We start from the raw sequence: 12538 nt of genomic DNA on the forward strand, positions 1-12538 counted from the left end.
ACTGATCACCTCCAGAAAATAAAAACTCCAAGGAATATTGTAGTCAAATATCAGAATTATAAGCTAACACAGAAAATACTACAAGGAGCCAAAAAAGATGCAATTCAAATACCAAAATACTGGTGTCAAAGGGAATGGGGATGAAAAAGAGAAAGGGAGAAAAAATTCAGAAAATAAATTTTGAAAACTATCTTTATAAGTAGTCAGAAAAAAAAATTATAAAAGAACTCTTGGACTTCCAGCCAAGATGGTGGACAGAAATCAGGTACTGTTTTAAGCTCTCCTGGCTTTTTCTCAGAACTAACAAGAACCAATTCTCTTAAAAGATTTTAGAACCACAGAATCAGGAGAAGAACATTTACCATCAAGGTTTCAGGGGAGTGTGAACTAGCCTTGGACAGAGAGCAGAGACTCAGCACCTCAGAACAGTAGCAGAAGTGTTTGTTGTGTGCATGGAAGTCAGGAGAGCTCCAGGGAGTTGACTAGTCTTCTATCCAGTCAGTTCAGCTAATCTGGAAGAGCCCAGACTTGAGCACCCATGTTTTCAGCAGACTCCCCATGTTTCCAGTTGAGTACCTTCCCTTGATTCCTATGAGAGAACTTGGTGACCTCCAAAACAAAAAGCTTCTCCCTATCCCCTCCAAGCACCCCCACTCCTGTTTGCACCTTTCCCCAAGACTTAGGGGTGGGTGGCAGATCTCCCCAATAGCTGATTGTGGATTAAATAGATTTGCTATCTAACCAGATCATCCCACTCCCCACCCTTCCAGGCCTAGAGAGTGGGTCACTAATCAACACCACAGACAATCCAGAGAAAGCTTCTGGCATTCCCTACATGCCAGCACTTAATACCCCCCTGAAGTGGGCAAGACCTCTAGAGATCTCAACACCAAATGTCTGTGAACCAGCTCTTCTGCCAACACAAGACCTTAGGGAAAGGACTCAAAGTGAAGAAAAGCCAGTGCAAAGCAGGGTCCATTGAATGTTACCTTAAAGATAAGGATTCTAACTCAGAGAGGACTAGAGCTTCAGAGAAGACTATAAATTGAACTCAAGCCCAGAAAGACTTCTTAGAGAAACCAGAAAAGAGTTTAGAAATCAAATGCAAAAACTGGGAAAAGAAAGGGAAGAGAAAATTAACATTATGGAAAAGAAAATTAGCATCTTAAAACAACAAAACAGGCGTAGAGCCAAGATGGTGGCAAGAGAGCAACCTTTCCTAGAAGCTCTCTCCAAAATATTCCAAAAATCTTAAAATTATGACTCTAACTAAATGTGTGAGAGACAGAACCCACAGAAAGATCCAGTGAGACATTTCTCCAGTCCCAGCTAACCTGGAAGATCTTGGGAAAGCTCTGTTCCATGGGGGTGGAGGGGGCAACAGTACAGTCAAGAATATTGTGCCAAAGTGAAAGAACTTCATTTTTCCGGGAACAGCCTGCTGCATGCCTTAGTGCCTTGGTCCCAGGGAGTACCAGCTCCTGGCAGCAGAAGCAGTTTCCTGACCTGCAACCCAGGGAATACAAAGTACAGCTTGGAAGATCAAAGAGGTGACCTCTGCCAGAGCAATCATGAAACCCAGGCCAGTTGTAGCCCTCAGCATACTCCAGATCCCAGTAAATGAAAGCAGGTCTACAGAGCAGCCCATTAGTGAGCCTTCCAGCAGCTACTTACAAATTGCTCAGTCCATGGAAGGTAAGGGGGAGGGGGAAGACTGTCAAGGCCTCTCCTCTGAGAGGAGCACTCTTGTGCTTTGTTCATATTCAGACTATGGTCACAGTTTGGCACCCCCCACTTCCATAGAGCAGGGTCTTCCTCACAGCTCCAGGGCAGAAGGATCATCTTATGGTCATCCACAGACCAAAGAACAGATCATGAGAGCAGTTAGAGACTCTCATAAGACCTTGAAGGAACCATGGTCCTTGTAGGTGTGTTCCAATAATACTCAAAAACTCAGGAAGCACCCCAAACCAGGACACAAGCTGGAGAAATGAGTAAACAGAAAAAAAAGGAACCTGATAATAGACAATTACTTTGGTCCCATGGAGAACCAATACACATACTCAGAAGATGAGAAAATTCCAGCTTCTGCATCTAAATCTTCCAAGAAATATAGAAGTTGGTCTCAGGCTATTTCAAAACTCAAAAAATATTTTGAAAATCAAGTAATAGAGATAGGGGAAAAACTGTGAAGAGAAATGAGGGAGATGCAGGAAAAACATGAAATCAAGTTAACAGTATTGTCAAGGAGATACAAAAAAATAAAAGCTGAAGGAAATTACATACTAAAAACTAGTTTAGGTCAAATGGAAAAAAAAAAGTTCAAAAAGTTAATGTGGGAAATTGGCCAGGTGGAAAAGGGGATAAGAAAGCTCTCTGAAGAAAAAAAAATTCCTTCAAATGTAGAATGGAACTAAAGGAAGCTGATGACTTTTCTAGAAATCAAGACACAATAAACAATATCAAAAGAAGGAAAAATTCTAAAAGAAAACCTGAAATATCTCATTGAAAAACCTATGGATCTGGAAAACAGAATCAGGAAAAACAATTAAAAATTATTGGGCTACCTTTCTACAGGAAATTGCCCTGATATCCTAGAGGCAGAGGGCAAAATAGAAATTGAGAGAATTCACCAATCTCCTACTGAGATTCCCCCCATAAAAAAAAAATAAACCCCAGAAATATTATCACCAAGTTCTACAACTCCCAAGTCTAAGAGAAAATACTACAAGTAACCAGAACAAAACAATTCAAATATCATGGATCTTCAGTGAGGAACACAGAGGATTTAGCAGCATCATAGGGCTTGGAATACAATATTTTGGAAGGCAAAAGAGCCTGGAATGCAACCGAGAATCAACTACCCAGCAAAATCAAACATCCTCTTCCAGGGAAGAAAATGGATTTTCAATGAAACAGATGAATTTCAAGTGTTCCTGTTGAAACAGCCAGAGCTGAATAGAAATTTTGACCTCCAAGTGCAGGACTCAGGTGAAGCATAGAGAGGGTGAATGACAAGGGTGAATGAGAAGGGTAAAATATGAGGGCTTTAATGATGATGAACTGTGTGTATTCTTTCATGGGAAGATGATCCTGATAATACTCATATGAGCCTTCTTATTTATTAGAGCAGCTAGAAAGAACTTATATAGACAAGACACAGGAGGAAACTGAATATGAAGGTGTAATATATTTTTTAAATGAAGTCAATGGGTGAAAAGGAAATGTACTGGGAGAAAGGAAAGGAGAAGGAAATAGACTAAGACATTTCATGTAAAAGAGTCAAGAAATAGCTTTTACAGTGGTATAGAAGGGAGGAAGGTGAGGGGGGATTGAGAGAGCCTTCATTCTCTTTGGAAATGGCTCAGAAAGGAAACTATATATATACACATATACATATATATATGTATATATATACATACATATAATTAATAGTGCATAGAAATCTAGAAGAAAAAGGAGAGAAAGGAGATAGGGGGGAGAGGAGGAGGGGTGTAGGGGATAGAGGAGAGGGTAAATCAGAAGAGGATAGTCAGATATAACATCTTTTCTTTTTTACTTTTTTCAAGGAGGTAGGATTGGAGGGACTGTCTGGGACCATGGGGCTGGGTGGTTGCTGGGTCTCTGGGGGGAAATGTTCACTTGGGGCCTCTTGTCCCCAGGGCTGGTGCTATGTCCACTGTGTCACTCAGTTGTCCCACAGCACATTTTTGAAGAGGGACAGAGTGAAAGGAGAAAGAAAATATAATAATTAGTAGTGGGGAGAAATAGATGGAGGGAAGTAGAAACAGCAACTGTGGAAACATATGGAAGTAACTTCTCTGATGGACTTATGATAAAGAATGTGATCCACCCCAGAGACAGAGTTGATGGTATCAGAACATAGACTAAAGCACTTTTTTTCTCTTTCTTTCATTTTATTTCTCATGAGTTTTTTTTTAAATTTTTGTGGGAAGAGAGAGATAGATTATGTATACTCTTATAACAGGACTATTTTAGTAATGTATAAATAAATAAAAAATATAAAATTCAAAAAATTCAAAAAAACCCAAAAAAACAAATCCTTTGAAAATACAATTTGGACAAGTGTAAAAAGAAAATAGTTCTCTCAGAAACACAAATGGGCAAATGGGAAAAGATAAATCCTTCAAAAATAAAACTGAACAATTGGAAAAGGAGATGCAAAAGGTAAATGAAGGAACTACCTCTCTTAAAAAAAAGATTGGAATCTGTGGAAACTAATGACTTCTTGAAACGCCAAAAATGGGAAAAGTCCTACATGTTCCAAAATATTCATAATAGCTCTTTTTGTAGTGGCAAATAATTGGAAATTGAGGGGGTTGACCATCAATTTTAGAATGACTAAACAAGTTATTGTATGTGAATACTTTGTAAGATTATTGTTCTATAAGAAACCTCATAAATGGTCAGACTCTAGATAAGCATGGAATGACTTACAGGATTTAATGCTGGGCAAAGGGTATAGAACCAAGAGAACAATGTACATATCAAAAAATTAGAAGAAAATATAAAATATCTCATCAGCAAAACAACAGACCTGGAAAAGAGATACAGGAGAGACAATTTAAGAATCACAGGACCTTCCAACCTTTCTGGAGAGCAATATGGAACTATACTCAAAGAGCAGTAAAACTGTTCATGTCCTTTGACCCAGCAATTCCAATTCTAGAACTATATCTAAAAGAAATTGTAAAAAATGGGAAAAGTCCTACATGTTCCAAAATATTCATAACAGTTCTTTTTGTAGTGGCAAAGAACTGGAAATTGAGAAGTTGCTCATCAATTGGAGAATAACTAAACAAGTTATTGTACATGAATACTTTGGAACATTATTGTTCTATAAGAAACCATAAATTGTTGGACTCTAGAGAAGCATGGAATGACTTATGGGATCTGATGCTGAGCAAGGGATATAGAACCAAGAGAACAATGCACGTATCTATAACAAAGTTATAAAATGAACAATCTTGATGGAATCAGCTCCACTTGACAGTCCAGAGTGCTAGGACAACTGTATTTGACTGGCTATGCACTATATTCTGGTCAAACAGAGGGAAGCAAAACAAAACAGAAAATAAATAAAACAAAACACATAGAAAAAAACAATCCTTTCGAATCTGATGAAAATTTCCATATAAAATCATATCTTACGCATCTCTTTCCCTTAATCCTAATTCCTCATGCCAACAATTAGTAATTTGTAAACATTTTTAAATTAATTTTATGTAAAATGCTAACCTGACTCTTCCCTGTTGAGGGGAGGTAGGGTGGGAAAGGAGGGTGTAGGGAAATTTTGTAACTTGGAAATATGTATGTACAAATAGATGAAAATAAATAAATTTTAAAATTAAAAAAAGAATCATAAGATTTCTTTTTCTCTTCCTTGAAGAGTAAAAAAGTCTGGACTTTATACTTCAGGAAGAAGGAGAATTGCCCTGATATCCTGGAACCAAAGGGCAAAAAAGTCATTGAAAGAATAGATCAATCCGCTGGGATCCCAACTGAAACACCAAGGCATATTGTGATGAAACTCCAGAACTATCAGATCTAGGAGAAAATCCTTCAAGTTGGGGGACAGAGCCAAGATGGCAACAAGATGGGATTCAGTCTTAGGCACTCTCTGATAAAACTTGAAACTAAGGACTCTAGGTAAACTTTCAAGAAACAGAACCCACAAAGGGAACCAGTGAGGTAGTTCTCCTATTGAAGGTAACCTGGAAAACAGCAGAAAGGCTCTGCTCCCTGGGTCAGAGGGGCGGCCCGCCAGAGGGGTGGTGCACCAGAGTGAAAGAACTCCAGCCTCCCGGAGGCAGCATCAGGGTGCTGGGAATCTCAGCTCACAGCAGAGGGGCAGTCTCCTGAGCTGCACCCCGAGGAGCACCGGGCAGAAAATGGGGGAACAGTGGGGGACCTCTGCCAGAGTGAGCACACGGAGGCCAGCCCTCAGGGCACGCAGCTAGCAGCTTGGTCTTTCTGGAGCCCAGAACCAGAAACAGAAGCAGGCAGAGCCAGTAAGCAGGAGCCCCCAGGGCATGAGCCCATTGAGCTGAGGGAGGGGAGTGAAGAGAGAATGCAGAGCTCTGTCCTCTGCCCCGGGAACATAACTCTGGGGCTCTGACCACATTCAGATCCTGATCGAAGTCTAGGCCTCCCAATAGAACAGCAGGGCTCCCCCCACCTCAACCCTGTGGCAGAGGGAGGTGCTTATGGTCATTCACAGACCAGGAGAGAGGACAGAGCCTCACACACTGAGACCCTTGTGGGAGTGCCACAAAAGCTCAGGAAGCACCCCCAAACCAGGCCCAGGCTGGGAAAATGAGCAAGCAGAGAAACAAAAGGAAGACTATTGAGAAATGTTTTGCCAATGAGCCCAAGAAGGATCAAAATACTCAGTCTGAAGATGAGGAAGCACAAGCTCCTGCATCTAAAGACTCCAAGAAAAATAGAAATTGGGTTCAGGCTATGACAGAGCTCAAAAAAGACTTTGAAAATCAAATGAGGGAGTTGGAAGAAAAACTGTGAAAAGAAAGGAGAGAGATGCAGGAAAAACATGAAAATGAAGTCAGCAGCTTAGTCAAGGAATTCCAAAAAAATGTTGAAGAAAATAGCATGCTAAAAACCAGCTTAGGTCAAATGGACAAAACAGTTCAAAAAAGTTATTGAGGAGAAGAATACTTTAAAAAGCAAAATTGGCCAGATGGAAAAAAGTGATAAGACAACTCTCTGAGGAGAACAAATCCTTCAGACAAAGAATAGAATTCAGGGAGATTGATGAATTTACCAGAAATCAGGAATCAATACTTCAAAACCAAAAAAATGAAAAATTAGAAGAAAATGTGAAATATCTCATTGAAAAAAACAACTGATATTGAAAACAGACTTAGGAAAGATAATTTAAAAATTATTGGAAAACCTGAAAGTCATGATCAGGAAAAGAGCCTTGACATCATTTTCAAAGAATTACTAAAGGAAAATTGCCCTGATATTCTAGAAGCAGAAGACAAAATAGAAATGGAGAGAATCCACCGATGCCCCCGAGAAAGAGATCCCAAATAACCAACCCCTAGGAATATTATAGCCAAGTTCTAGAACTCCCAAGTCAAAGAGAAAATATTACAAGCAGCCAGAAGGACACAGTTCAAATATCATGGAGCTGCAGTCAGGATCACACAGGACTTAGCAGCAACTACATTGGAAGCTCGTAGGGCTTGGAATACAATATACTGGAAGGCAAAAGAGCTTAGAATGAACTACCCAGCAAGGCTGAATGTCTTCTTCCAGGGAAAAAGATGGACTTTCAATGAACCAGGGGAATTTCAAATGTTCCTTTTGGAATGGCCAGAGCTGAATAGAAGGTTTGATCTTCAGATACAGGACTCAGATGAAGCATGGAGATTGGAGGAGAGGGAGGAAATATGAGGGACTTAATGAGGATGAACTGCATGTATTCCTGCATAGAAAAATGACACTGATTAATACTCATATGAACCTTCTCAGTTAATAGAGCAGGTAGAGAAAGCTTTTATCGTTGAAGCACAGGAGAAAGCTGAATTCAAAGATAAAATATGGTATAAAAATGGAGTCAATAAAAAAAGGGAAATGGAATGGGAGAAAGAAAAAGGAGAGGGGGAATAGTCCAAGATATTTCACATAAGATTTTTTTATTATAATGAGCTATTGCAATGTTATGGAAGGGGGGAGGCAAGGGGGAATGAGGGAACCTTTGCTCTCATCAGAAATGGGTAGGAGAGGAAACAGAATATATACTCAATGGGGTATAGACATCTGGAGTAAGAAGGAAGGGGGGAGCAGGGGGAAGTGGTGGGGATGTGAATAAAGGAGGAGATGATGGACCATGGGGGGAGACTGGTCAAATATAACACATTTTCTTTCTTACTTCTTGCAAGGGGCTGGGATTGGAAGGCCTGCCCAGGACCATGGAGCCAGGTGGATACTGGGCTTAGGGGGTGGTATGGGGGCTGAGTGCTTCTTGGCCCCAGGACCAAGGATCTGTATGCTGAGCCAGTCAATGACCCTACAGCAGAGTCAGAGTGAAAGGAGAGAGAAAATATAGTACATGGTAGTGGAGAAATAAGAAAGGAGGGGGTTGCAATCAGCAATGCAATGGTGGAAAAATATGGTCGTAACTTTTGTGATGAACTTATCATAAAGAATGAGATCCACCTATGACAGAGTTGTTGGTGTTGGAACAAAGACTCAAGCACATTTTTTTTATTATTATTTGGGGGAGGGTGCAGGGCAAGTGGGGCTGGATGGCATGCCTGGGGCCACAAAGCAAGGTGATCTTTTGGTGTCTGGGGATGGATTTGGACCCAGGTGCTCCTGGCTCAAGGGCCAATGATCTGTCTGCCACCCAGCCAACCCTACTATTATTAGTATTTTATTTTATTTTGGGTCTTTTTTTTCTTTTTTTTCTTTTGTTTTTTGCAGGGCAGTGGGGATCAGGTGGCTTGCATGTCACACGGCTGGGTGATTGTTGGGTATACAAGGCTGGATATGGACTCAGGTGCTTGTAGCTCCAGGGCTGGTGCTTTGTTCATTGCACCACCTGGCCATACCTACAATTATTACTATTATTTTTTTTATTTCAATTTTTTTCTCTCCCCTTTACTTTTTTCACCCAAGCAAGTCTATCTATATTCATGGGGGAGGAGGGGTATTTTGTTTACTAGTAAACAAGAATATTTTATTAATGAAAAAAAACATTTGTACAAAATGAGAATAAAAAAATAAATGCACAAAAAAATCCTTCAAGTTGACAGAAAGAAAAAATTCAAATACCAAGAAGTCCCAGTCAGGATTGCAAAGGAATGGGCTGCATCAACTTTAAGTGTTCAAAAGGTCTGGAATATGATATTTTGGAGACCAATAGAGCTTGGAATGCAGCCAAGAATTTTTTATTCAGCAAAACTGAGCCTTCTTTTCCAAGGGAAAAGATGGACATTAAATGAAATGGGAGACTTTCAACTTTTCCTATTGAAAAGCCAGAGCTAAACAAAATATTTGACTTTCAAACAGGAGACTCAAGAAATACATGAAAAGGTAAGAAGGGTAAAAGAAAATAAAAGTTATACAATGAAACTAACAGTATCCCCACATGGAAGAAAGATAATCATAACTCATAAGAACTGTAATGCTATTAGAAGGAATATACATAGACAGAAGTAGTGGATATTCATGATTTGTTGATGACTCTGATGGAATGATTTGAAAATAATATCTCCTTAAATATGGGTGAGGGGAGAGCAGTTAGGAACAGAATGAATGAGAAGATTGAATGGGGTAAATTATATGACATGAAGAAGTGCAAAGGACATATTGCAAAAGAGGAGAAGAAGGGAGGAGGTGAGAACTTCCTAAATCTTACTCTCATCACTTTTGGCTCAAAGAGGGAACCACACACACACACACACACACACACACACACACACACACACACACACACACAGTTGGATAGCAGAGGGAATTAAAAAAAAAACAAAATCCTATACTATGCTGGTTACAAGAAATACATTTGAAGCCAAGAGTAGAGGTAAAAGACTGGAGTAGAATATATTTTACTTCAGCTGAAGTGAAAAAGACAGGGATATCAATCTTTATCTCAGATAAAGCAGCTGCAAAGTTAGATCTCATTAAAACAGATTAAAAAAAAGAAACTATATTCCTCTTAAAAGTTACCATAGACAATGAATTCAATACTAAATATACATGCACCAAGCTGTATAGCATTCAGATTCTTAGAGGAAAAGGTGATTGAATTAAAGGAAGACATGGACAGAAAAATTCTATTGGTGGGAAATATCAACCTCCCTCTTTCAGGATTAGATGAATCTAACAATAAAATTAACAAGAAAGAAGTTAAGGAAATAAATAGAATGTTAGAAAACTTAGACATGATAGAACGTTATAGAAAATTGAATGGAGATAGAAAAGATTATGCCTTTTTCTGCAGTATATGGCACCTACACAAAAATATAACCATATATTAGGGCATTAAAGCCTTATAATCAAATGCTGAAATGCAGAAATATTGAAAGTGCCCTTCTCTGACCATGATGAAATAAAAATCATTTGCAATAATGCTGGAGAAATTAATCTAAAACTATTCAGTAACTAAATAAATAATTTTAAAGAATGAGTGGATCAAACAGCAAATTATAGAAAGAATTAATGATTCCATCCAAGACAATGACAATAACAAGACAACAACTGCAAACTTATGGATACAACCAAAGCAGTCATTAGGGGAAATATTAAATCTCTAAATGCTTGTAAGTACAAAATAGAGAAAGAGGAAATCAATGAACTGAGCATGCAGCATAAAAAGTTAGAGAAATAAAAAATTAAAACCCCAATTAAATACAATTTAGAAATTCTCAAAATTAAAAGAGAAAATAATGAAATTGAAAGCAAGAAAACAATTGAATTAATAAATAAAACCAAGAGTTGCTGGTTTTATGAAAAAAAAATAGAATAACCTTTGACTAATTTCATTTAAAAAAAGAAAGAAGGAAACCAAATTACTAGTATCAAAATTGAAAAAGGTAAACTCACCACCAATGAGGAGGAAATTAAAATAATTTGGAACTATTTTGCCTGACTATATGCCAATAAATTTGATAATCAAAGTGAAATGGATTAATAATTTCAAAAATAAAAATTGCCCAGGATGAAGATGAAATTACATACCTAGACAAACCTATCTCAGAGGAAAGAAATTCAATAAGCCATCAATAAACTGCCTAAGAAAAATTCTCCAGGACCAGATAGTTTGCAATTGAATTCTATCCAAATTTCAAGGAACAATAGTTCTATATAATTCTATAATATATAATATAATATAATATAATATAATATAATATAATATAATATAATATAATATAATATAATATAATATAATATAATATAAATTCTATATAAACTATTTGGAAAGATAAGTGAAAAATGGAACTCTGCCTAATACCTTCTATGACACAAATATGGTGCTTATACCTAAACCAGGAAGTGTTAAAACACAGAAAGAAAATTATAGACCAATTTCCCTAATGAATGTGGATGTATAACTCTTAAACCAAACATTAGTAAAGCAATCAAGCAAATTATCACTAGGATAATACAATATGACCAAGCAGAATTTACTTCAAGAATGTAGGATTAGTTCAATATTAGGGAAATTGTCATTATCACTAGGGAAATTGGCTATATCACTAACAACTTTAACAGAAATCATATGATTACCTAAATAGATGCTGAAAGAGCCTTTGACAAAATTACAGCAGCCATTCCTACTAAAAACACTAGAAAGTATAGGAATAAATGGATTGTTCCTTTAGAATAATAAGTAGTATCTATCTGAAACCATCGACAAGCATTATATGCAAAGGGGATAATCTAGAGGCATTCCCAATAAGATCAGGAATAAAACAAGGCTGACCATTATCATCACTATAATTCAAAATTGTGTTATAAATATTATCTTCAGCAATTTCTTTTTAAGAAAAGAAAAAGGTATGGAAGGAAATAGAATTGGGGAGGAAGAAACAAAACTCTCACTCTGTAGATAGAAAGATGGCATACCTAGAGAACCCTAAAAAAAATCATTTTAAAAACTACTGGAGACAATTAGTAACTTTAGCAAAGTTACAGGATATAAAATAAACCCATATACATATGCAGCATTTCTAAAAATTACCAACAAGATACAGCTGCAAGAGTAAGACAGAGAAATCCCATTTAAGATAGCATTGGACAATATGAAATACTTGGGAGTCTACTTGACAAGGTAAACTCAGAAACTCTATGACTAAGCAATTATAAAATACTTTTCACACAAATAAAATCATATCTAAATAATATCAACTCCTCGTGGATAGGCCAAGTTAATAAAATAAATATGACAATTCTACCTAAATTAATCTACCTATTTAGTGGCATATCAATCAAAATTCCAAAAAATTATTTTAGTGAGGCAAAAGAAGGTGGCTTAGCCTTACAAGATCTAAAATTATATTAGAAATCATTAGTCATCAAACCTGGCTATGAAATAGACAGCAGGAAATATTTATAAATCTGCTGTTTGATAAACTCAGAGACCAGCTTCTGAACTAAGGACTCACTCTAATTAAAAAAAAAACTGCTGTGAAACCTGGAAGATTGTATGACAGAAACTAGGATTGGACCAACCAAGATAAGATCAAAATGGATGCAGAATTTAGACCTAAAAGATAATATTATAAGCAAATTAGGGGAAGGAATAGTTTACCTGTAAGATCTATGGAAAGGGAAGCAGTTTATACCCAAGGAAGATATAAAGAACATTGGAAAAAATAAACTGGATAATTTTGATTATATTTAATTTTTAAAAATTTGCAAAATCATAACCTTTATAACTAAATCAAAAGAAATGTAAATTGGGAAACAATCTTTACAACTAGTGTTTCTGAAAAAAGGACTCATTTCTAAAATATACACAGAACTGAGTCAAATTTATAAAAGG

The 12538-nt window shown here is 37.2% G+C and overlaps 1 protein-coding gene across 1 annotated transcript in view; it reads left to right on the top strand.

Moving 5' to 3' along the window:
- The first annotated feature begins 1571 nt into the window (after positions 1-1571).
- LOC141494148 (endoplasmic reticulum-Golgi intermediate compartment protein 3-like) overlaps positions 1572-12538 on the top strand; it is a 147075-nt gene continuing 136108 nt past the window's right edge. Inside the window, 1 exon segment of the mRNA XM_074195278.1 lies at positions 1572-1695. Within this exon segment, the coding sequence (XP_074051379.1) occupies positions 1572-1695 (124 nt within the window).

This window comes from Macrotis lagotis, chromosome 7 (genome assembly GCF_037893015.1).
Source record: "Macrotis lagotis isolate mMagLag1 chromosome 7, bilby.v1.9.chrom.fasta, whole genome shotgun sequence".
Lineage (NCBI taxonomy): Eukaryota > Metazoa > Chordata > Mammalia > Peramelemorphia > Peramelidae > Macrotis > Macrotis lagotis.